The 26,973-nt window shown below is 38.1% G+C and overlaps 2 protein-coding genes across 2 annotated transcripts in view; one reads left to right on the top strand and one right to left on the bottom strand.

The window, feature by feature from the left end:
• The window catches only part of CTNNA3 (catenin alpha 3), a 1,853,344-nt gene that overhangs the window by 1,811,693 nt on the left and 14,678 nt on the right, over positions 1-26,973 (bottom strand). The gene's annotated exons all lie outside the window — the stretch shown is intronic.
• Positions 13,486-14,569, top strand: LOC103216107 (nucleolar protein 12-like). The gene is given in 2 exon segments (XM_073019554.1): positions 13,486-13,549; positions 13,552-14,569. Coding segments are annotated over 2 exon segments (639 nt in total). The 5' UTR covers positions 13,486-13,500; the 3' UTR covers positions 14,142-14,569.

The following is a 26,973-nucleotide window of genomic DNA, read 5'->3' as shown; positions in this document are numbered from 1 at the left end:
TACCCAAGACTGAGAAGAAAAAGAGGTTTAATGGACTTACAGTTCCACATGACTGGGGAGGCTTCACAATCATGGTGGAAGGCATGGAGGAGCAAGTCACATCTTATGTGGGTGGCAGCAGGCAGAGAGAGAGCTTGTGCAGGGGAATGCCTCTTTTTAAAACCATTAGATCTCATGAGACTTATTCACTATCATGAGAACAGCATGGGAAAGACTTGCCCCTATGATTCAATTACTTCCCACCAGATCCCTCCCACAACACAAGGGAATTCAAGATGAGATTTGGGTGAGGACACAGCCAAACCATATCAGCACTAATATATACTTTTCTCTATAAATTTCTAGAAATCTGTAATACTTATCATAAAGACAGTGAAAATAAAACAACTCTAACAAAGGTAACTTCCTCTGTGAGATGGAATATAAGTTTTAAATGAGAAAAATAAAATACGGTTCTGAAATTATGCCTGCTTAAAACACTTTTTCCCTAAAAATTTAAAAGTTTTAATTTTAAAGATTATACATAACTATAAAAGAAAGTAGAGCCAGTTTTCCATTAACATGAAATATAAATAATTTAAGCATTATTAGTCACAAAAATGAAGGGCTAAAACTAGAATCTCAGCAACTATACAAAGTTGGCTCTGGAGTTAAACAAACATTAATAGTACCTCTAATTGTAATAGTTAATAGTTACTGAGGATTTATTATGTGTCAGATACTATATTAACACCTTAGATTTAATATAATGCTCACATCTATAAATTATAAATTAAATATAATGTAATGTTCAAATCTATAAATACTATTTTCCCCGTATTTTATAGAGGAGAAAACCTAACATCAAAGGCACTAACTTATTTGCCAAAGACACACAGCTAATAAGTGGAGAGGTATTTTATCAGATTCCAAAGACTCTCTATTAACCACAAAACTCAAGTAAACAAGTGCCTCTGCACTGAGATTAAAGGCGAGGGAAAGCTAATCAGTCTCAAAATGTCTTCTTCAACTGTTTATCATAGTCTCCAAATTCCTGCCATTACAGCCTTCAAGATAGGACCCAAAGACTGAGAACATATGCGATGAAAGAAGTGAATCAAAAAGAACTAGACCAAAGAATGAAACACTGAGCAATCAAGGTCCAAAAATTGAGGAGATAGGAAGTACTTAGAGGAGGTGTCAAAAAGAAAAGGCATAAATGAAAAACACAAATAACAAATTATTAATGGATTATATTTATATATTGAATATTTAAAGTATTACATTATATAAGTTAACTTATCTAATAAATTAACATTTTAAGTACCCACTATTGCCTGCTTTACAGTTTTACCAACTTAGTCAACCTCTTTAGCAATGTGAGAAGATATTAGTAAGTTTATATAAAGATAGTAAAGTAGGCAAGGAACTTCATCCCTCCTACTAAAAAGATAACCTTCCATAGTACAAACGTGGAAATTATGAGGATGAAATTATGAACTATTAAGTTGCCTTTAAATATTGTGTTTACAAACTATTTTTAATAATATGGACAATGCTTATCCCATAATGTTAAGCCCAAAAAAGGTCAAAATTTAAAGTTGTATAGATCGTATTTTCTAAAATTTGTAAAAATGTACAAGGAAGACAGACTGCAAAGAAATATTGAGGGAAGATAATTTTAAAACACAGAAAATTATTTCATTTTTATCTTTACATCAAGACTTCTTGGCCAGGCCTAACAATTTTCCAAATACAATTTCAGCAAAAACACAGGAAGGCACCCTATCGGGGTCTAATATAGTGATTCTCAAACTGGAGCATGGTTCTTGCATCAGAATCATCTGGAGGGCTTGTTAAAACGAATTGCTGGACCCCATCCCTAGGGTTTCTAATTCAGTGGGATCTGCATTTCTAACAAGTTTAGAGGTGATGCCAATGCTGCTGGTCTGGGAACCACACTGTAAGAACCACTGGTCTAAATAATTACACTTAATTATTATATATATGCATGTATTTGTATACCTACATTTCATTAACATATGTAATTGATTTTTCATTGTTTTATCTTCTAATTAATATATTAGCTGTAATTATTAATAATCACAGCTGTGTGCTAAATTATAAAGCTCCATAGTTAGCTAGATTGTTAGGTCTGACTGATCACTATGTGGTATTTACTTACACACTGAAACAAAAATGAAAAATAGCCCATCTGTATTTAAAAATTAAATGTTAAGAAGAGTTGTGAAGGGAAAAATACTTTAAAATGTTTAAAAGCAAACTCTGGCCCTTTTCCTATTCCCTTTTCTTACCGTCCCCTGAAAGGTACCAGAATTATTCTCCATGTAATTCCACCCACTTTAGGCCTGTTCATAGGAGACTCTCCAACATAGAATGACAATGATAATCATCCAATGCCATGTGACAAATGGCAGCATAATGAGCTGCTGAAAGAAAGAAACATTTACAGATCTATTAACTTGTTTGTTAAATGAACCATTTCTTGATGAGATTTTTCCTACTCTCTAGCCTGCATTTTCAAAGTTCTGTAGCACTGCATTTTTAAACATCCCAAAACAAAAACAATAAAGACAATGTTAATCTAATTTTTTATACAAAAAATGTCCTAATTTAATTTCTATATTACTAAATTCAAAGAACACAATAGGCAGGAAGGACTTTAATACACTTTTGTGATTTTCTGATAAGAAAACTATAAACTATCCACAAGGTAGTTCATTTTTAAGGAATTGCATGGTCAGAATATAATAAATAGGTTATTTCCAGAGTTACTAATATATAAAGACCAAATTTTGAAGCAAAGATAAAAGTTTATGTTCTATGAAAAGAATCAGTATCACGTTTCCACAATTTACAGTGATTAAAACGTTTTAGAACTAGATAGAGGAAGCAGTTGTACAAAGTTATAAATGTACTAAATGCCACTGAAATTTCCACTTTAAAATGATTAATTTTATGATTAATCATTATGTCCATTTCACCTCAATTTTTTTAAAATATGTAAAAATAAAAACAAAAAATAATGGCAAGACAACTTTCACAACTTTCAAGTCGTTTTAAGATTCTTGCTCCTAACATTGTACAAAAGAAAAAAAATGTAAGAGGAAAATGTTACAGTTCTTATGTATAAAGAAAAAAATAAATAATCCTGAACACTAATCCTAGAAAAGTATTTCATTTGGTGTTCCTTACCCACCAGGATCTTTATTTACGCTCCTTCTCTTGTGGAGGGAACAGTTATAACTTCAGTCTAACTTCATACATGTCCTTTTAGAGTCTAAGGAAAATCTTAGAAATTTCTAAGTAAAATTTTACACATACTCGAGCTAAAAAGCAGAGAGGTAAACAGGTTACTTTTAACTAGATCAGATTCAGACGGCTTGCATCTTTCCAAATAAACACAAAATTTAGCCCTCATTGGACCTTTCCTTGGGCATTTTTTTTTTAAGAATGTTAAGATTTGTGGTGAAATTTTCATTAACCCTACCATTTTTTTAGCCAGTCACACTATCAAACACATCCAAGAATAAAGACATTTTCAGATATGCAAACTTTAAAAATAATTTTTCCCTCTCCTGTGCCCTTTCTGAGGAAGCTGCTGGGGTACACGCTTCTCCAAACTAAGAGAGTAAACCATGAAAGAGGAAGACATGATCCAAGAAAGAATAGAAGACATTACAGAAGAGAACTGAAGGGAGATCCCAGGATGACAGGTGAGCAGTAGGCTTAAGATTGGAGCAGAAGGATAGAGACTCTAAGATGGGATATCCAAATGAATAAAAGAAAGGAAGAGAGAGAGGGAGAAAGAAAAAGATAAAGGAGGGAGAGAGGAAGAAAAACCTAACAGATAATCTGATGTTTAAATATAATGAGAGATTCATAATTCTTTCAGACAATTTGGTGATGAATTAGTGATAATCAAATAGAAAACTAAGCAGACAAAAGGGAACAGTATAATCATTAATGCCTGGGAAAAACAGAAGTTCTAGTAGAAAGGAAATTTAATTACAGCACAATATGTGGCTTGGCTGTGAATAATACATACATAGTCATAATATTAATAATACAAACATTGAATATTGATTTAACCAAATAATATCACATACTTTAAAAGACATGGGAAAGGAGCAATGTATAAAAAAGCTGACAGATTATATTTCATAGTAGAAAGTCAAGAGATAAAATCTGAAACTAAAAACTCAAGAAATGATTGTATAAAAATATTATTTAGAAAAATAGAGGTAAATACCAGAATAAGCAATTAAGAGTTGAAGGTGGCTATTATATCCAGAATGAGACATGAAGTCGGAAAGCATGGTGTAGGAAATGCTGTTTTTTCATTGTCTTATGATAGCCAGGTGCAGTGGCTCACACCTATAATCCCAGCACTTTGGGAGGCTGAGGTAGAAGGATCACCTGAGGTCAGGAGTTCAAGACCAGCCTGGCAAATAGGGTGAAACCCTGTCTCTACAAAAAATACAGAAATTAGCCAGGGGCTGAGGCAGGAGAATCACTTGAACCTGGGAAGCAGAGGTTGCAGTAAGCCGAGATTGCACCACTGCACTCCAGCCTGGGTGACAGAGCAAGAGTCTGTCTCAAAAAAAAAAAAAAAAAAAAAAAAAAAAAAAAAAAAGTCTTAAGATATTTTGCTTTTAAACAATTGTTCACATCATTAGATTTTGTTTTATGTTTTGTTTTGTTTGTTTTTTTAGTAGCTGGGATTACAGGGGCCCACCACCAAGTCCGGCTAATTTGTTTTCTTTTTTTTTCTTTTTTTTTTTTTTGTATATTTAATAGAGATGAGGTTTCACTATGTTGGCCAGGTTGGTCTCAAACACCTGACTTTATGATCCAACCACCTTGGCCTCCCAAAGTGCTGGGATTACAGGTGTGAGCCATCGTGCCTGGCCCATCTTTTTTTTTTTTTTAAGTTTAATTGAAAAATAACAATATTTGTTATCAATTGTTGAACTTGGGTATTTTATTTGTATAAATTTAAGGGGCACAAGTGCAGTTTTGTTACATGTATATATTGCATAATGGTGAGGTCAGGGCTTTTAGTGTGTGAACCTGTATTTTTCAAATCAAGCAAGAGTACTATGGTATATAAAACAATTTAAATAGTGCTTAAATTAAAACATCTTTATGCATATATAGATATGCATTCAGTTAAAATCGTATTTGGGCATCTGAATGGGACATAGTCTTATGAAAAAAGTATCATAAAAATCTCAGAAATCATAATGTTTAAAACCATTGCTGACTTTATCTTCTTGATGAGTAAAAACCTGTTACTAATTTCACCCAAGTTGAGAAGCCACTCATGGTTTAAGCAGCTCTGATTCTTGACATAACTTTCTAATTAAAAATGCATTCTGCTTTAGGACAAAAACATAAGCCTTCATTTCAGAGCTCATCAGTAACAGAATGGCCTTAGATCTAACTACATATCCACTTGAATAATGAGCCAACAACACAAAAATGGGCAGCAGTTTTAAAATCAAGATATTCTTCTAATAGGGTATGAAATCAGACAAAATGTCTTCTAACTTACTATTTCTCTCACAACATTAGTTTCTCATTATTTTTTCATTTGTCCATGTAAACCTATAAAAAAACTGAGTATCAACACTGTAATATAACCTAAGAAAATATTTAAAATTATGTTAAAGATGGCAAATTGAACGCAGCCTTCTCCCTCTTTCTCTCACTCTCACACACACACACTTTCTCTCTCAAGACTCCATTAAAAGTGTAGAATTGAGCAAAGAAGTCAAGCTCCAAAACACAGAGCAAGCACACTAAGGTATGTTACAGTGTTTATGGGGAAAATCCACACAGATGTGAATAGTAGCAGCTGTACATTCCAACGCCCCACTACATAACTAAAAATGTAAATGTTTATCTATGTCAAATAAGTACATGATCAAAATCAAATTCTGTGGAAGGATTATAATGAGTTAACCAAGTACCTTTATTACACACCTAAGCATTTAAATTTTAAATTAAAAATTAATATTTAAAGCTACGTTTTAGAAAAGCTGAGATTAAAAAATGAAATGACCCACATAAATTTTCTTTGAAAAGTTGCTACTATACTTCCAGTTCATAAGGTTTGGTTCTGCCCAAAAGGGTTCCAAAGTCAAATCACGACAAATCTATTTGAATGTGTCAGAGGTATTTCAGACATAATACATCTAAAGTGGAATTCTGGGTTCCTCAACCTACTCTACATCTGTAGATCATACCCATCTCCCACCAAGGGACCTTTATTCAAGATTTAGGAAGGAGGCTGTTCTCTGCTTGGAGAACAACCACAAAAAGGACTGCTGGTGGTATGCAGACTCTCCTATTGCTTAAAGCAAATCACTTCTGGCCCTAAATTGTACTCACCACTTAAATGGATTCACCATCCTTAGAAAACAGTTTAGCAACATCTTTCATTGCTGGAACATGTTCCCTTGGAAATGTTACTTACCTTTCCGACAAATACTCCTTCCACTACAAGTGTCACTCCTTCCTACCATATTTACCTCTCTTCCTGCCAGGTATTCTAGAAAACACAACTTAATCCACCCTATTACACTGCCATTCATACTTTAATAACTCTTGTAAGGGTACATTCTGGGCAGCCACCTGGCAGTCAGAACCTAAATTTGGCTGTGGCTTTAAGAGATTAAAAAATAGCAAAAGAAGCCACAGTCCCTATCCTTTAGAAATTTATAGTTTCCCTTTCCATGAAAAGGTTCCACCTGAGCCCTTTAGAGGCAGACAAATTTTCACAAAATACTTAAATTTTCCACCAGGGAATTTATTTTAAAGTCTCATAACAACCACACTGGATTTTTAAAATTATATCTAGCCTAAATTTTTATAGGTAGAGCTTAAGTTCCTTCTATCTCCTATGTAATACCCACTTATAGACATAAGACCTTATTAAATAATCTTCCTCTTTTCTCTTTTCCGGGCCAACCAACAAAATTACCATAACTTCTGTTCAAATATTAACCCTACATTTTAATTAATTCAAATTAACTTTTTAAATATAAAGCCAAGAACTCTGTGAAGATAAAGCTCCTGACTGTGGTCAGAATCAGTGTGCAGATAAGACTAAAAATCAACAATTATATGTTCTGAATCTGGAGTATAGAGTTGAAGAATCTACCATTTTTGATAATTCAAGTCAAATATATAAAAATTTATTCAGTGACTACCCAGGCAAGGTTCCAGTAAGGGTGAATAAAAATAAATATAAGACTCAAAGATATGTATGATCCTGGGGAAAGGAATAATCTAGCAGAAGAGAATAATATGAAAGATTGTACCTATTATATAGAAATAATTAACATGAGTTAAATCATTAGTCAAAACAAGAAGATACTACCTTTTGCTTATTGACCAAGATTTGAAAGAATAATAAAAGTATAGACATAAGGAAGTCAAAGCTCTAGAGAAGCAGATACTAGGATAATTCCTGGTATGAATATGAACTGGGAAAACATTTCTGGAAGGCAATTTGGCACTAAAATCCTTTTGAAAGTATATACTTTGGGCCGGGCGCGGTGGCTCAAGCCTGTAATCCCAGCACTTTGGGAGGCCGAGGCGGGTGGGTCACGAGGTCAGGAGATCGAGACCATCCTGGCTAACATGGTGAAACCCCGTCTCTACTAAAAATACAAAAAACTAGCCGGGCGTGGTGGCGGGCGCCTGTAGTCCCAGCTACTCGGAGGCTGAGGCGGGAGAATGGCGTGAACCCGGGAGGCGGAGCTTGCAGTGAGCCGAGATCGCGCCACTGCACTCCAGCCTGGGCGACACAGCGAGACTCCATCTAAAAAAAAAAAAAAAAAAAGGAAAGTATATACTTTGACCAAAAATAATATATCTAAGGGCTTGTCCCAGGGAAATAACCAGACAAGTCTTTAAAGGATTTACAGGAAGCAAGCAATATGACTTATAACCATGGAGAATTATAAATAATCTGAATGTCCTATAACATGGGTTTTTTTTTAAAAATAAAACCTATGATACACACATGGACATTAAAATGATGATATAGCTGATTATACATACATATATCAACAAGGAAATGTCTTTAAGATAAAGTAAATTTTACAAAACAGTTTTTTAAAAGGTATGCAGTGTTTCTTCAAGTAACATGTATCACTGTTTCTAAAGGTACACAATGTCCTCAACACTGTGACACAACAGGTCTAGAGCAAGGTTGGAAATGTAAACTTTTAACATGTCCACCCTTCCAGCAAGCGAGCACACAAACACACACACAGGCTCACTTAGGTGATCTTAATGTAAGTGCTCTATAGAGCATCCTTTGAGAAATGGCATATTAACATATCTCAAGTCTGGGAAGGAGTATATGTGCAAAATAGGAAGATGAAATAAGAATCTGGAGTTTGGAGTGGGTATCGAAGTAGGAAGAATAAGAGAAAAAAGAATCAGAAAATAAAATATAATACATCAACTCAATGGACAATTACATAATCATTAATAACCATGATGACAGAATGGATATAATGTAAGTTATATTAATCAACAACAACAAAAAAAACAACTCAGATCAAAAATGGGTAAAGAACTTGAGTGATCATTTGTCCCAAGGAAACATACTAATGGCCAATAAGCACATAAAAAGAGCTCAACATCATTAGTCATTAGGGAAATGCAACCAAAACCACAGTGAGATACCACATCACATCTTCTAAGATGGTTATAAGTTTTTAAAAAAATAAAGAAAGTGTTGACTAGGATATGTAGAAATTGAAATCCTCATATATCGTTTGAGCAGTTGTAAAATGGTACAGTGCTGTTGCTACGGAAAACAGTTTGGTAGTTCCTCAAAAAGTTAAACAGAATTACCATACAACCCAGCAATTCTACTTCTAGGTATATACCCAAGAGAATACTTGAAAATAGATGTTCAAATATTTGTACATAAATGTTTGCAGCAACAGTATTCATAATAGTCCAAAGGTAGAAATAATCCAATGATGAATGGATAAACAAAATGTGTATACTCATGCATTAAAGTATTATTCATCCATAAAAAGAAATCAGGTGATAGTTGCACACCAATGTTCACAGTAGCATTATTTACAACAACGAAAAGCTAGAAGCAACCCAAGTGTCCACTATCAAATGAATGGATAAACAAACTGTGGTATATACGTACAATGAAATATTATTCAGCCAAAAAAAGAATTAAATTCTGATATATGCTATAACGTGGACAACCCTTGAGAACATTATGCTAAGTGAAATAAGCCAGACACAAAAGGATAAGTATTGTGCAATTCCACTTATATGAGTGACCTACAGAGACAGAAACCAGAAGTTACCAGAAACCAGGGGCAGGAGGAAGGTGGGGTTACCACTTATTGGCTACAGAATTTCTGTTCTGGATGATTAAAAAGTTCTGGAAACAGGTAGTGGTGATGGTTACAAAACATTGTAAATGTATTTAACGTTCCTGAATAGTTCAATAACAAGTAGTTAAAATGGTTAATTTTACGTTATGCATATTTTACCACAATTTTTTATTTATTTATTTATTTATTTTGAGATGGAATCTTTCTCTGTCGCCCAGGCTGGAGTGCAGTGGTGCGATCTTGGCTCACTGTAAGTTCCGCCTCCTGGGTTCACACCATTCTCCTGCCTCAGCCTCCCAAGTAGCTGAGACTATAGGTGCCCGCCACCACACCTGGCTAATTTTTGTATTTTTTAGTAGAGACAGGGTTTCACTGTGGTGGCCAGGATGGTCTCGATCTCCTGACCTCGTGATCCACCCACCTCGGCCTGCCAAAGTGCTGGGATTACAGGCGTGAGCCACCATGTCTGGCCCACAATTTTTAAAAGAACAAAGAAACATCAGATTTAAACTACATACTAGACCTAAGAGGCCTGACATTTACAGAATATTTCACCAACTGCTACAGAATACACATTCTTTTCACTAGCACACAGGACATCCTACAAAAAAGACCATATATCAGGCCACAAAACAAGTCTGAACAAATCCAAAAAAGAAGAAATCATATCAAGTACCTTTTTATTTTAATTTCTTTTTTTTTTTTTTTTTTTTTTTTTTTATTGAGACAGAGTCTCACACTGTTGCCTGGCCTGGAGTGCAATGACGTGATCTCAGTTTACTGCAACCTCCACCTCCTAGGTTCATGTGATTCTCCTGCCTCAGCCTCCTGAGTAGCTGGGATTACAGTCACACACCACCACACCCAGATAATTTCAAGTACCTTTTTAAAGCACAATGGAATAAAGTTAGAAATAAAACCAAAATAACAAGAGAAGTCTTGGAAACTTCACAAGTGCATGGAAATTAAATTACATACTCCTGAATGATCAATGGATCAATGAATAAATTAAGACAGAAATTTTAAAATGTCTTGAAATAAATGAAAATGAAAATACAACATACCAAAATCTACGCAATAGAGGAAAAGCAGTACTAAGGGTGAAGTTTATAGCCATAAACACCTATATCAAAAAAATAGAAGGACTTCAAATAAACAACATAACAATGCACCCCAAGGAACTAGAAAAGCAGGAAAAAACAAACCCAAAATTAATAGAAGGAAAGAAACAATAAACATCAGACCAGAAATAAAAGAAATTGAGACAAAAAAGTGCAAAGGATCAACCAAATTAAAAGTTAGTTTTTTGGAAAGATAAACAAAATCAACAAACCTTTAACTAGACTAAGGAAAAAAAGAGAGAAGATCCCCTTTCAGACAAGCAAATGCTGAAGGAATTCATAACCACCAGACCTGCCTTACAAGAGCTCCTGAAGGAAGCATTAAATATGGAAAGAAAAGACCATTACCAGCCACTACATGAAGACACGGAGGTATACAGACCAGTGATACTATAAAGCAACCACATAAACAAGTTTAAAAAATAACCAGCTAACATCACAATGGCAGGATCAAATCTGCACATATCAATACTAACCTTGAATTTAAATTGGCTAAATGTCCCAAATAAAAGACACAGAATAGCAAGCTGAATAAAGAAACAAGACCCATTGATATGCTGTCTTCAAGAGGCCCATCTCACATTTAATGACACACATAGGCTCAAAAGAAAGAGATGGAGATCGGGGGGCAGGGCATAGCTGAACAAAAGGCAGCAGAAACTTCTGCAGACTTAAATGTCCCTGTCTAACAGCTCTGAAGACAGCAGTGGTTCTCCCAGCATGGTGTTTGAGCTCAGAGAATGGACAGACTGCCTCCTCAAGTGGGTCGCTTACCCCTGTGTAGCCTAAATGGGAGACACCTCCCAGAAGGGTACGACTAACACCTCATACAGGTGGGTGCCCCTCTGAGACAAAGCTTCCAAAGGAAGGATCAGGCAGCAATATTTGCTGTTCTGCAATATTTGCTGTTCTGCAGCCTCTGCTGGTGATACCCAGGCAAACAGGGTCTGGAGTGGACCTCCACCAGACTCCGACAGACCTGCAGCTGAGAGACCTGTTAGAAGGAAAACTAACAAACAGAAAGGAATAGCATCAACATAACAAAAAGGACATCTACACCAAAACCCCATCTGTAGGTTACCAACATCAAACCAAAGGTAGATAAAACCACAAAGATGCAGAGAAACCAGGGCAGAAAAGCTGAAAATTCTAAAAACCAGAGAGCCTCTTCTCCTCCAAAGGATCACAGCTCCTCACTAGCAACAAAAGAGAGCTGGATGGAGAATGACTTTGACAAGCTGACAGAAGTAGGCTTCAGAAGGTCAGTAATAACAAACTTCTCCGAGCTAAAGGAGGATGTTCGAACCCATCACAAGGAAGCTAAAAACCTTAAAAAAAATTAGACATATGGCTAACTAGAATAAACAGTGTAGAGAAGATCTTAAATGACCTGATGGAGCTGAAAACCATGGCACGAGAACTACGTAACACATACACAAGCTTCAACAGCCAATTTGATCAAGTGGAAGAAAAGATATCAGTGATTGAATATCAAATTAATGAAATAAAGTGAGAAGAGAAGTTTAGAGGAAAAAAGAGTAAAAAGAAATGAACAAAGCCTCCAAGAAACATGGGACTATGTGAAAAGACCAAATCTACGTTTGATTGGTGTACCTGAAAGTGACGTGGAGAATGTAACCAAATTGGAAAACACTCTTCAGGATATTACCCAGGAGAACTTCCCCAACCTAGCAAGGCAGGCCAACATTCAAATTCAGGAAATACAGAGAACACCACAAAGACACTCCTCAAGAAGATCAACTCCAAGACACATAATTGTCAGATTCACCAAAGTTGAAATGAAGGAAAAAATGTTAAGGGCAGCCAGAGAGAAGGGTCGGGTTACACACAAAGGGAAGCCCACCAGACTAACAGTGGATCTCTTGGCAGAAACTCTACAAGCCAGAAGAGAGTGGGGGCCAATATTCAACATTCTTAAAGAAAAGAATTTTCAACCCAGAATTTCATATTCAGCCAAACTAAGCTTCATAAGTGAAGGAGAAATAAAATCCTTTACAGACAAGCAAACACTGAGAGATTTTGTCACCACCAGGGCTGCCTTACAAGAGCTCCTGATGGAAGCACTAAACATGGAAAGGAAAAACCAGTACCAGCCACTGCAAAAACATGCCAAATTGTAAAGACCACCAATGCTAGGAAAAAACTGCATCAACTAACGGGCAAAATAACCAGCTAACATCATAATGGCAGGATCAAATTCACACACAACAATATTAACCTTACATGTAAATGGGCTAAATGCCCCAGTTAAAAGACACAGACTGGCAAATTGGAGAAACAGTCAAGACCCATCAGTGTGCTGTATTCAGGAGACCCATCTCACATGCAGAGACACATATAGGCTCAAAATAAAGGGATGGAAGAAGATCTACCAAGCAAATGGAAAAAAAAAAAAAAAAAAAAAAAAAAAAGGCAGGGGTTACAATCCTAGTCTCTGATAAAACAGACTTTAAACCAACAAAGATCAAAAGAGACAAAGAAGGCCATTGCATAATGGTAAAGGGATCAATTCAACAAAAAGGGCTTTCTAAATATATATGTACCCAATACAAGAGCACCCAGATTCATAAAGTAAGTGCTTAGAGACCTACAAAGAGACTTAGAACACCACACAATAATAATGGGAGACTTTAACACCCCACTGTCAATATCAGACAGATCAACGAGACAGAAAGTTAACAAGTATATCCAGGACTTGAACTCAGATCTGGACCGAGCAGACCTAATAGACATCTACAGAACTCTCCACCCCAAATCAACAGCATATACATTCTTCTCAGCACCACATCGCACTTATTACAAAATTGACCATATAGTTGCAAGTAAAGCACTCCTCAGCAAATGTGAAAGAACAGAAATCACAACAAACTCTCTCAGACCACAGTGCAATCAAATTAGAAGTCAGGATTAAGAAACTCACTCAAGACACCCGGAAGTGTCTCCAGGGAGAGGAAGTCGCCCGCCTCACCGGTATGGGCCGCAACAAGAAGAAGAGGAAAGATGGTGACGACCGGCGGCCCAGGCTGTTCTCAGCTTCGACGAGGAGAAGAGGCGGGAGTACCTGACTGGCTTCCACAAGCGGAAGGTCGAGTGGAAGAAGGCAGCCATTGAGGAGATTAAGCAGCGGCTAAAAGAGGAGCAGAGGAAGCTTCGGGAGGAGCGCCACCAGGAATACTTGAAGATGCTGGCAGAGAGAGAAGAGGCGGTGGAGGAGGCAGATGAGCTGGACCAGTTGGTGACAGCAAAGACGGAGTCGGTGCAGTATGACCACCCCAACCACACAGTCACCGTGACCACCATCAGTGACCTGGACCTCTCAGGGGCCCGGCTGCTCGGGCTGACCCCACCTGAGGGAGGGTCTGGAGACGGGTCTGAGGAGGCGGCCTCATCCATGGAGAAGCCAACCAAAGCCTTGCCCAGGAAGTCCAGAGACCCCCTGCTCGCTCAGCGGATCTCCTCTCTCACAGCCTCACTGCATGCACACAGCCGCAAAAAGGTCAAGAGGAAACATCCCCAACGGACCCAGGACTCCAAGAAGCCCCCAAGGGCCACTCGTACCAGCAAGGCCCAGCGCCGCCATCTGACAGGCAAAGCGCGGCACAGCGGGGAGTGAGACCAAGAACCAAGCGGTGGCCCAGCCTAGGCTGCGAGGACCTGTCCTTTCTCAGCTTGGCTGTCCCTGTAGCCCAGCCTGCACCTAGGTAATGACTGCACAGCTCAAGGTTGGGAAGCCAGGACCTATCTGGCCTGGGGCCAGCTGCCTTTGCCTGGCGTTTGAATTCCAGAAGGAGCAGGCAGCAGAGAGCAGGCCTCCCCCAGGAAGAGCCTTCAGAGCCGTGCTGGGGCATCTTCCCAAATGTGCACCCCACCTGGCACTCATCAGATTTCTGGAACTCAGAGATTTGTGTGCTTGTGATTTGTTTGTCCGTGATGCCATGCACACGGCAGGTTTCTGCGGTGGTGGAAATGGTCGGGGCCCATGGGTCTGTCTCCAGCAGTTTGCCCTGTGGCTACAATAAAGTACAGTTCTCCCTGAAAAAAAAAAAAAAAAAGAAACTCACTCAAAACCGCACAACTACATGGAAACTGAACAACCTGCTCCTGAATGACTACTGGGTATATAATGAAACGAAGGCAGAAATAAAGATGTTCTTTGAAACCAATGAGAACAAAGACACAACATACCAGAATCTCTGGGACATATTTAAAGCAGTGTGTAGAGGAAAATGTAGAGCAGTAACAGCCCACAAGAGAAAGCAGGAAATAATCTAAAATCGACACCCTTACATCACAATTAAAAGAACTAGAGAAGCAAGAGCAAACAAATTCAAAAGCTAGCAGAAGGCAAGAAATAACTAATATCAGAGCAGAACTGAAGGAAATCGAGACACACAAAACCCTTCAAAAACTCAATGAATCCAGGAGCTGGTTTTTTGAAAAGATCAACAAAATTGATAGACCACTAGCAAGACTAATAAAGAAGAAAAGAGAGAAGAATCAAATAGACGCAATAAAAAATGATAAAGGGGATATCACCACTGATCCCACAGAAATACAAACTACCATCAGAGAATACTATAAACACCTCTATGCAAAAAAAACTAGAAAATCTAGAAGAACTGGATAAATTCCTGGATACATACACCCTCCCAAGACTAAACCAGGAAGAAGTTGAATCCCTGAGTAGATCAATAACAGGCTCTGAAATTGAGGCAATAATTAATAGCCTACCAACCAAAAAAAGTCCAGGACCAGATGGATTCACGGTCAAATTCTACCAGAGGTACAAAGAGGAGCTGGTATCATTCCTTCCGAAACTATTCCAATCAATAGAAAAAGAAGGAATCCTCCGTAACTCATTTTATGAGACCAGCATCATCCACATACCAAAGCCTGGCAGAGACACAACAACAACAAAAAAAGAGAATTTTAGACCAATATCCCTGATGAACATTGATGCAAAAATCCTCAATAAAATACTGGCAAATTGAATCCAGCAGCACATCAACTGGATCCACCATGACTGATCCACAACGATCAAGTCAGCTTCATCCCTGGGATGCAAGGCTGGTTCAACATATGCAAATCAATAAATATAATCCATCACATAAACAGAACCAATGATGAAAACCACATGATTATCTCAATAGATGCAGAAAAGGCCTTTGACAAAATGCAACAGCCCTTCATGCTAAAAACTCTCAATAAACTAAGTATTGATGGACCGTATCCCAAAATAATAAGAGCTATTTATGACAAACCCACAGCCAATATCATACTGAATGGGTAAAAATTGGAAGCATTCCCTTTGAAAACCGGCACAAGACAGGGATGCCCTCTCTCACCACTCCTATTCAACATAAGTATTGGAAGTTCTGGCCAGGGCAATCAGGCAAGAGAAAGAAATAAAGGGTATTCACTTAGAAAAAGAGGAAGTCAAATTGTCCCTGTTTGCAGATGACATGATTGTGTATTTAGAAAACCCCATCGTCTCAGCCCACAATCTTCTTAAGCTGATAAGCAACTTCGGCAAAGTCTCAGGATACAAAATCAACGTGCAAATATCACAAGCATTCCTACACACCAGTAACAGACACACAGAGAGCCAAATCATGAGTGAACTCCCATTCACAATTGCTACAAATAGAATAAAATACCTAGGAATACGACTTGCAAGGGATGTGAAGGACCTCTTCAAGGAGAACTACAAACCACTGCTCAAGGAAATCAGAGAAAGGACACAAACAAATAGAAAAACATTTCATGCTTATGGAGAGAAGAATCAATATCATGAAAATGGCCATACTGCCCAAGGTAATGTATAGATTCAATGCCATCCCCATCAAGCTACCAATGACTTTCTTCACAGAATTGGAAAAAACTACTTTAAAGTTCATATGGAACCAAAAAAGAGCCCGCATAGCCAAGACAATCCTAAGCAAAAAGAACAAAGCTGAAGGCATCATGCTACCTGACTTCAAACTATACTACAAGGCTACGGTAACCAAAACAGCATGGTACTGGTACCAAAATAGAGATATAGACCAATGGAACAGAACAGAGGCCTCAGAAATAACACCACACACCTACAACCATCTGATATTTGACAAACCTGACAAAAACAAGAAATGGGGAAAGGATTCCCTATTTAACAAATGGTGCTAGGAAAACTGGCTAACCATATGTAGAAAGCTCACACTGGATCCCTTCCTTACATCTTATACAAAGATTAATTCAAGATGGATTAAAGACTTAAATGTAAGACCTAAAACCATAAAAACCTAGAAGAAAACCTAGGCAATACCAATCAGGACATAGGCATGGGCAAGGACTTCATGACTAAAACACCAAAAGCAATGGCAACAAAAGCTGAAATAGACAAATGGGACCTAATTAAACTAAAGAGCTTCTGCAGAGCAAAAGAAACTACCATCAGAGTGAACAAGCAACCTACAGAATGGGAGAAAATGTTTGCAATCTACGCATCTGACAAAGGACTAATATCCAGAATCTACAAAGAACTTAAACAAATTTCCAAGAAAAAGACAAACAACCCCATCAAAAAGTGGAGAAAGGATATGAACAGAGACTTCTCAAAAGAAGACATTTATGCAGCCAACAGACACATGAAAAAATGCTCATCATCACTGGTCATCAGAGAAATGCAAATCAAAACCAGAAAGAGATACCATTTCACACCAGTTAGAATGGCGATCATTAAAAAGTCAGGAAACAACAGATGCTGGGGAGGATGTGGAGAAACAGGAACAGTTTTACACTGCTGGTGGGAGTGTAAACTAGTTCAACCATTTGGAAGACAGTGTGGTGATTCCTCAGGGATCTAGAAGCAGAAATACCATTTGACCCAGCGATCCCATTGCTGGGTATATACCCAGAAGATTATAAATCATGCTACTATAAAGATACATGCACATGTATGTCTATTGCGGCACTATTCACAATAGCAAAAACTTGCAACCAACCCAAATGTCTGTCAATGATAGACTGGATTAAGAAAATGTGGCACATATACACCATGGAATACTATGCAGCCATAAAAAAGGATGAGCTCATGTCCTTTGCAGGGACATGGATGCAGTTGGAAACCATCATTCTGAGCAAACTATCGCAAGGACAGGAAACTAAACACCACATGTTCTCACTCATAGGTGGGAATTGAACAATGAGAACACTTGGACACAGGTAGGTGAACATCATACCCCGGGGCCTGTCATGGGGTGGGGGGCAGCAGGAGGGATAGTATTAGGAGAAATACCTAATGTAAACAACGAGTTGATGGGTGCATTAAACCAACATGGCACATGTATACCTATGTTACAAACCTGCACGTGGTGCACATGTACCCTAGAACTAAAGTATAATAAAATAAAATAAAAATAAAATCTAATAAAATAAATAAATAAATAAATAGAGGAAGAAAATTCTACCATGCAAATGGAAAACAGAAAAAAGTAGGAGTTGCAATCCTAGTTTCTGACAAAACAGACTGTAAGTCAACAAATCACAAAAGACAAAGAAGGGCATTACATAATGGTAAAGGGTTCAACTCAACAAGATATAACCATCCTGAATTATATTCGCCCAACACAGGAGGACTCAGATTAATAAAGCAGGTTCCTAGAGACCATCAAAGAAACTTATACTTCCAGACAATGATAGTAGGAGACTTTAGTATGCCACTGACAATATTAGATCATTGGGACAGAAAAGTAACAATGATATTCAGGACCGGAACTCAGTACTAGATCAAATAGACCTGATAGATATCTACAGAAGTCTCCATCCAAAAGCAACAGAATATACATTCTTCTCATTGCCACATGGAACGTACTCTAAAATCAATCACATAATCAGAAGTAAAATGCTCCTCAGCAAATGCAAAAGCACTAAAATCGTAACAATCTCTCGTACCACAGTGCAATCAAATTAGAAATCAAGACTAAGAAATTCATTCAAACCCATGCAATTACATGTAAATTGAATAACCTGCTCCTGAATGACTTTCAGGTAAATAATGAAAATAAGGCAGAAATCAAGAAGTTCCTTGAAATGAATGAGAACGAAGATATAACATACCAGAATCTCTGGGATACAACCAAGGCAGTGTTAGAGGGGAAATTTATAGCACTAATTGCCCACATCAAAAAGTTAGAAAGATCTCAAGTTAACAACCTAACATCACAACTGAGAGAACTAGAGAACTAAGAGCAAACAAACCCCAAAGCTACTAGAAGACAAGAAATAACCAAAATTGGAGCTGAACTGAAAGAGACTAAGAAGGGAAAAATCATTCAAAAGATCAATGAATCCAGGGGGTGGTTTTCAAAAAAAAATAAAATAGACTGCTAGCTAGATTAATGAAGAAGAGAGAAGATTCAAAAAAACACAATCAGAAACAACAAGGAGGATCTTACCACTGATCCCACAGAAATACAAACAATCATCAGAGAATATTAAGAACATCTCTATGCACATAAACTAGAAGATCTAGAAGAAATGGATAAATTCCTGGACACATACACCCTTCCAAGACTGAACCAGAAAAAAAAAATAGAATCCCTGAACAGACCAATAACAAGCTCTGAAATTGAATCAGTAATAAACAGCCTACCAACCAAAAAAAAAAGCCCAGGACCAGAGAGATTCTCAGTTGAATTCTACCAGATGTACATAGAAGAGCTGGTACCATTCCTGCTAAAACTATTCCAAAAAACTGAGGAGAAGGGACTCCTCCCTAACTCATTTTATGAGGCCAGCATCATCCTGACACTAAAATATGGCAGAGATACAACAAAAAAAAAAAGGAAACTTCAGGCCAATATCCTTGATGAACACTGATGCAAAAATACTCAACAAAATACTAGCAAACTGAATCGAGCAGCACATCAAAAAACTTATCCACCATGAACAAGTAGGCTTTATCCCTGGGATGCAAGGTTGGTTCAACATACACAAATCAATAAATGTGATTCATCACATAAATAGAACTAAAGACAAAAACCACATAATTATCTCACTAGATGCAGAAAAGCCTTTTGACAAAATTCAACACTTCTTCATGTTAAAAACTCAATAAATTAGGTATTGAAGGAACATATCTCAAAATAATAAGAGCCATCTATGACAGACCCACAGCCAATATCATACTGAATGGGCAAAAGCTGAAAGCATTCCCCTTGATAACCAGCACAAGACAAGGAAGTCCTCTCTCACCACTCCTATTTCAACATAGTATGGCAAGTCTTGGACAGGACAATCAGGCAAGAGAAAGAAGCATCCAAATAAGAAGAAAGGAAGTCAAACTATCTGTTTGCAGATGACATGATCTTCTATCTAAGAAACCTATAGTCTCAGCCCAAAAGCTTTTTAAGCTGATAAATAACTTCAGCAAAGTCTCAGGACACAAAATCAATGTGCAAAAATGACTAACATTCCTATACACCAATAACAGTCAAGCTGAGAGCCAAATTGGCAATGCAATTCCATTAAAAATTGCCACACAAAAAATAAAATACATAGGAATACAACTAAACAGGAAAGTGAAAGATCTCTACAAGGAGAACTACAAAACGCTGCTCAGAGAAATCAGAGATGACACAAACAAATGGAAAAACATTTCATGCTCATGGATAGGAAGAAACAATGTTATTCAAATAGCTATACTGCCCAAAGCAATTCATAGATTCAATGCTATTCCTATTAAACTACCATTTTTCTAGTTCTTCACACAACTAGAAAAAAACTATTTTAAAAGTCATGGAGCCTCAAAAAGAGCCTGAATAGCCAAGATAATCCTGAGCAAAAACAACAAAGCTGGAGGCATCACACTACCTGACTTCAAACTATGCTACAGGGTTACAGTAACCAAAACAGCATGGTACTGGAACAAAAACAGATACGCAGACCAATGGAAACAGAATAGAGAATGCAGAAATAAAGCCACACACCTATAACCACCTGATATTCAATGAAGAACCTGACAAAAGCAAGCAATGGGTAAAGGATTCCCTATTCAATAAATGGTGCTGGGGTAACTCGCTAGCCATAGGCAGAAGATTGAAACTGGACCACTTCCTTAGACCATTTACAAAGATTAACCCAAGATGAATTAAAGACTTAAATGTAAAACCCAAAACTATAAAAACCCTGGAAGACAACCTAGGCAATACCACTCTGGACATAGGAATGGGCAAAGATTTCATGATGAAGACACCAAAAGCAATTGCAACAAAAGCAAAACTTGAAAAATGGAATCCAATTAAACTAAGAGCTTCTGCACAGCAAATCAAACTATCAACAGAGTGAACAGACAACCTACAGAATGGGAGGAAATTTTTCCAAACTATGCAACTGAGAAAGGTCTAATAGATAGCATCTATAAGGAACTTAAATTTACAAGAAAAAACCCATTAAAATCTGGGCAAAGGACATGAACACTTCAAAAGAAGACATACTTGTGGCCCACAATCATATGAAAAAGGCTCAGCATCACTGATCATTAGAGAAATTCAAATCAAAACCACAATGAGATACCATCCACAATACCATCCAGATACCAGTCAGAATGGCTATTATTAAAAAGTCAAAAAATAATGGGTGCTGGCAAGGTTGCGGAGAAAAAGGAACACTTATACGCTCTTGCTGGGAGTGTAAAACAGTTCAACCATTGTGGAAGACAGTGTGGCAATTCCTCAAAGACTGAAAAACAGAAATACCATTTGACCCAGCAATCCCATTACTGAATATATACCCAAAGGAATATAAATCATTCTATTATAAAGACACATGCACGCATATGTTCATCGCAGCACTATTCACAAGAACAAAGATATGGAATCAGACTAAATGCCCAACAGTGGTAGAATACATAAAGAAAATGTGAAGGCCAGGTGTGGTGATTCACACCTGTAATCCCAGCACTTTGGGAGGGTGAGGTGGGTGGAGCACGAGGTCAGGAATTCGAGACCAGCCTGGCCAACATGTCAAAAATCCCATCTCTACTGAAAATACAAAAAAAAAAAAAATTAGCCAGGCATGGTGGTGGGCACGTGTAATCCCAGCTACTCATGAGGCTGAGGCAAGAGAATCCCTTTAACCCGGGAGTTGGAAGTTGCAGTGAGTCAAGATCATAGCACTGCACTCCAGTCTGGGTGACAGAGTGGGACTCCATCTCAAAAAAAAAAAAAAAAAAGAAAGAAAGAAAAGAAAAAAGAAAATGTGATATATATACACCATGGAATACTATGCCACCAGAAAAAATGAATGAGATTATGTCCTTTGCAGGAACTTGGATGGAGCTAACTAACACGGGAACAGAAAACCGAATACTGCATGTTCGCACTTACAAGTGCGAGTTAAATGATGAGAACACATGGACACATAGAGGAAAACAACATACACTAGGGCCTACCAGGAAGTGGAGTTTGGGAGGAGGGAGAGGATGAGGAAAAATAGCGGGTATTAGGCTTAATACCTGGGTGATGAAATAATCTGTACAACAAACTCCCATGATACAAGTTTACCTATATAACAAATGTGCACATGTACCTCTGAACTTAAAATAAAAGTTAAATTTTTTAAAATGAGGAGATCCAAATAAAATCAGAAATGAAAAAAGAGACATAACACCTGAGACCACAGAAATACAAAGAATAATTACAGACAATTATGAACAACTATATGCCAACAAATTGGAAAGCCTACAAGAAATGAATAAATTCCTGGGCAGACACAACCTATTCAATCATGAAGAAATAGAAAAACCGCAGTAAAACAATGAGTGATGACATCAAAGCTGTAGTAAGAAGCTTCCCATCAAAGAAAAGCCCAGGACCTGACAGCCTCACTGCTGTATTCTACCAACCATTTAAAGAACAATTACCAATTATACTCAAACTTAAAAAAAAAAAAAAAAAAAAAAAAAAGCTGGAAAGGAGGGCATACTTCCAAACTAATTCCATGAGGCCGGCATTACCCTGATACCAGAACCAGACAAGGACACACACAGAAAAGAAAACTACAGATCAATATCACTGATAAGCCTAGATGTAAAAATCCTCAACAAAATATTAACAAATTTAACAACACATTAAAAAGATAATTCACCATGATCAAGTGGGATTTATCCCAGGGATGCAAGTATGGTTCAACAAATGCAATCAACATGATATGCCACATTAATAGAATGAAGAGCAAAAACCATATGATAATCTCAATAGACATAGAAAAAAAAGCATTCAATAAAACTCGACATCCCTTTATAATAAAAACCCCCTCATGCAACTGGATCTAGAAGGAGCATATCTCAAAATAATGAAGGCCATGCTTGAGACACCCACAGCTAATACTCTACTGAACAGGAAAAAAGTCTTGATCCTCTAAGATGTGGAACAAGACAAGGATGCCCATTTTCACCACTCAACATAGTCCTGAAAGTCCTGGCTAGAGCAATTAAGCAAGACAAAGAAATAAAGGGCATCCAAACTGGGAAGGAAGAAGCCAATTATCCTTAAATACAGATGACATAATTTTATACTTTAAAAAAAACTAAAGACTCCATGAAAAAAAACTGTTAAAACTGATAAATTCAGTAAAGCTACAGAGTACTGAATCAACATACAAAAACCAGTAACTTTATATATCTCAAAAGCAAAAATCTGAAAAAGAAATTAAGAAACCAACCCAATTTATAATATCTACAAAATTATATAAAATACCTAGAAATCAACTGAACCAAGGAAGTGAAAGAGTTATACAAAGAAAACCATAAGACACTGATGAAAGAAATTAAAGAGGACACACACAAAAAAAAGATATTCCATGTTCATGGATTGGAAGAAATGGTATCATTAAAATGGCAATACTGCACCAAGCAATTTACAGATTCAATGCAACTCCTATCAAAATACCAATGACACTCTTCACAGAAATAGAAAAAAACAATTCTAAAATTTACGTGGAAATACAAAAGCCCCCAAATAGCCAAAGACGTCCTCAGGAAAAAGAACAAAGCTGGAAGCATCCCACTTCCTGACTTCAAAATTTACTACAAAGCTATAGTAAGAAAATCAGCACGGTCCTAGCCAAAACAGGCACACAGATCAATGGAACAGAATAGAGAACCCACATATAAATGTATGCATTTACAGCCAGCTCATCTTCAACAAAGGTACTAAGAAGATACGGTGGGGAAAGGACAGTCTCTTCAATAAATGATGCTGGAAAAACGGGATAACTATATGCATAAGAATGAAACTGAGGGAGTGGGGTGGAGTTGAGATGGCTAACTAGAAACAACTGCAGTGGGAGGCTCCCACCAAGAACCAAAACAGCATGCAAATCCTACATCATTAACCAAGGTATACAGGTTCTATCATCAGGACTGACTAGGTGGTTGGTGTGACCCATGGAGAACAAAGAAAAGTAGAGTGGTGCCTCAGCCCACCTGGGAGCCACATGGGACAAAGGGAGCCCCCACCCCCAGCCAAGGGAGGCAGTGAGTAATCCTGCTACCCAGCCTGGGAAACCACGCCTCTTCATGGATCTGTGCAACCTGCAGATCAGGAGATCCCACTCGTGAGCCCAGGCCCTACCAGGGCCTTGGGTCCCAACCACAGAGCTGTGCAGATTCTCAACAGCCAATCAGCTGGAGTCTGCCTAAAACAACAGAGCTCCACAGGGAAGGGACGGCAGCCATCATGCAGCTGCGTAAAATGACTAAACTCCAGTGGGGGAAGTGGCTAGGGCGGGGGCCGGAGGGAGAAGGGCTGCAGCTATCACTGCAGCTGCAGACCGCCATTTTTCCCCAGCTGGTGCTGGGGAAACTGGATGGCTTGGACCCAAGAGGTATTCCCCACAGCGCAGCACACTGACTGTGGCAGATCATAGCCAGATTGCCTCTTTAGGCCAGACCCTGACACATCCCTCCTCACTGGGCAGGACCTCCCTGCAGGAACTTCAGCAACTCTACCCAGGGCCTTAGGGACAGAATGGTGATCTCCCTGGGCCTGAGCCCCTAGGGGATGGGGTGGCCATGCTCTCCACAGACCAGCAGACTTCATCTTTCCTCCTGCTAGCTCTGAGGAATCTGAGCAGACCAGACGAGGGGGTTTCCCCCTAGCACAGCACACCCCCTCCACCAAGGGGCAGCCAGCGTGCTTTATTATGTGGGTCCTGGATCCCATGCCCCCCAACAGGAGTTGCCAGACAACTTATACGGAGCATTACTCTTGGCATCAGGTCAGTGCCCCTTGAGGACAGAGATCCCAGAGGAAGGAGCAGGCTCCCATCTTTGCTGTTCTCCAGCCTCCTTAGTTAACATCTCCAGGTGCGAAAGGGACCCAGGTGAATAGGGCCTGAAATGAAACTCTAGCAAACCACATCAGCCCTACAGAAGAGGGGCCTGTTAAAAGAAAAACAAACAGAAAGCAACAATAGCATCAACAAAAAAGTCTTCACAAAAACCTATCTAAAAGTCAGCAGCCTCAAAGATCGAAACTAGACAACTCATGAAGATGAGAAAGAATCAACAAGAAAATGCTGAAAACTTAAAAAGCCAGAGTGCCTCTTCTCCTCCAAATGATCACAACACCTCTCCAGCACACAGAAATGAGCAGAGGCTAAGATGGATGAATTGACAGAAGTAGGCTTCAGAAGGTGGGTAATAACAAACTTCATTGAACCAAAGGAGCATGTTCTAACCTAATGCAAAGAAACCAAGAACCATGATAAAAGGTTACAGGAGCTGTTAACTAGAATAACCAGTTTAGATAGGAACAATATGACCTGATGGACCTAAAAAACATAGCACGAGAACTTTGTGATAGAAGTATCAATAGCTGAATCAATGAAGCAGAAGAAAGAATATCAGAGCTTGAAGACTATCTTGCTGAAATAGAGCAGGAAGACAAGATTAGGGAAAAAAAGAATGAAAAGGAACAAACAAAACCTCTGAGAACTATGGGACTACATAAAAAGATCAAACCTATGATTGATTGGAGTACCTGAAAGAGTCAGAAAGAATGGAACCAAGTTGGAAAACATACTTCAGGATATCATCCAGGAGAACTTCTCCAACCTAGCAAAACAGGCCAACATTCAAATTCAGGAAATACAGATAACCCCAGGAAGATACTCCATGAGAAGTTCACCCCAAGAAACATAACCATCAGATTCTCCAAGGTCAAAATGAAGAAAAAAATGTTAAGGGCACCCAGAAGAAAAGGCCAGGTCACCTACAAAAGGAATCCCATGAGACTAACAGCAGACCTCTCAGCAAAAACCCTACAAGCCAGTAGAGAGTGTGGGCCAATATTCAACATTCTTAAAGAAAAGAATTTCCAACCCAGAATTTCATAGCCAGCCAAGCTAAGTTTCTAAGCAAAGGAGAAATAAAATATTTTTAAAACAAGCAAATGCTAAGGGAATTTGTCACTGCCAGGCCTACCTTGCAAGAGCTCCTGAAAAAAAGTACTAAATATGGAAAGGGAAAACCAGTACCAACCACTGCAAAAACACACTGAAGTGTAAAAACCAATGACACTTTGAAGAAATTGCATTAAGTAGTCTGCAAAATAAGCAGCTAGCATCATGATGACAGGATCAAATTCACACATAACAAATTTAACCTTAAATGTAAATAGACTAAATGCCCCAATTAAAACACACAGACTGGCAAATTGAATAGAGTCAAGACGAATTGGTGTGCTGTCTTCAAGAGACCCATCTCACATGCAAAGACACACATAGGCTCAAAATAAAGGGATGGAGGAATATTTAACAAGCAAATGGAAAGTGAAACAAAAGCAGGGGTTGCAATCCTACTTTCCGACAAAACAGACTTTAAACCAACAAAGATCAAAAAAGACAAGGGCAGTACATAATGGTAAAGGGATTAATTCAATGAGAAGAACTAATAATTCTAAATATATATGCACCCAATAAAGAAACACCCAGATTCATAAAACAAGTTCCTAGAGACCTAAAAAGAGACTATCACACAATAATAGTGGGAGACGTTAACACCCCACTGTCAATATTACACAGATCATTGAGACAGAATATTAACAAGGATATTCAAAACTTGAACTCAGCTCTGGATCAAGTGGACCTGATGGATATCTACAGAACTCACCACCCAAAGAAAACAGAATATACATTCTTCTCAGTACCACATGGCACATACTCTAAAATTGATTGCATAATTGGAAGTAAAACACTCCTCAGTGAATGCAAAAGAACTGAAATCATAACAGTCTCTCAGACCACAATGCAATCAACTTAGAATTCAAGATTAAGAAAGTGACTCAAAACCCCACAACTACATGGAAATTGAACAACCTGCTCCTGAATGACTCCTAGGTAAATAACGAAATTAAGAGAGAAATCAAGGAGTTCTTTGAAACCAATGAGAAAAAAGAGACAAA

The sequence above is a fragment of the Chlorocebus sabaeus genome, chromosome 9 (assembly GCF_047675955.1).
Source record: "Chlorocebus sabaeus isolate Y175 chromosome 9, mChlSab1.0.hap1, whole genome shotgun sequence".
Taxonomy (NCBI): Eukaryota; Metazoa; Chordata; class Mammalia; order Primates; family Cercopithecidae; genus Chlorocebus; species Chlorocebus sabaeus.
Note: the sequence above shows the minus strand (reverse complement) of the source record. Positions and strands in the feature narration are given on the sequence as shown.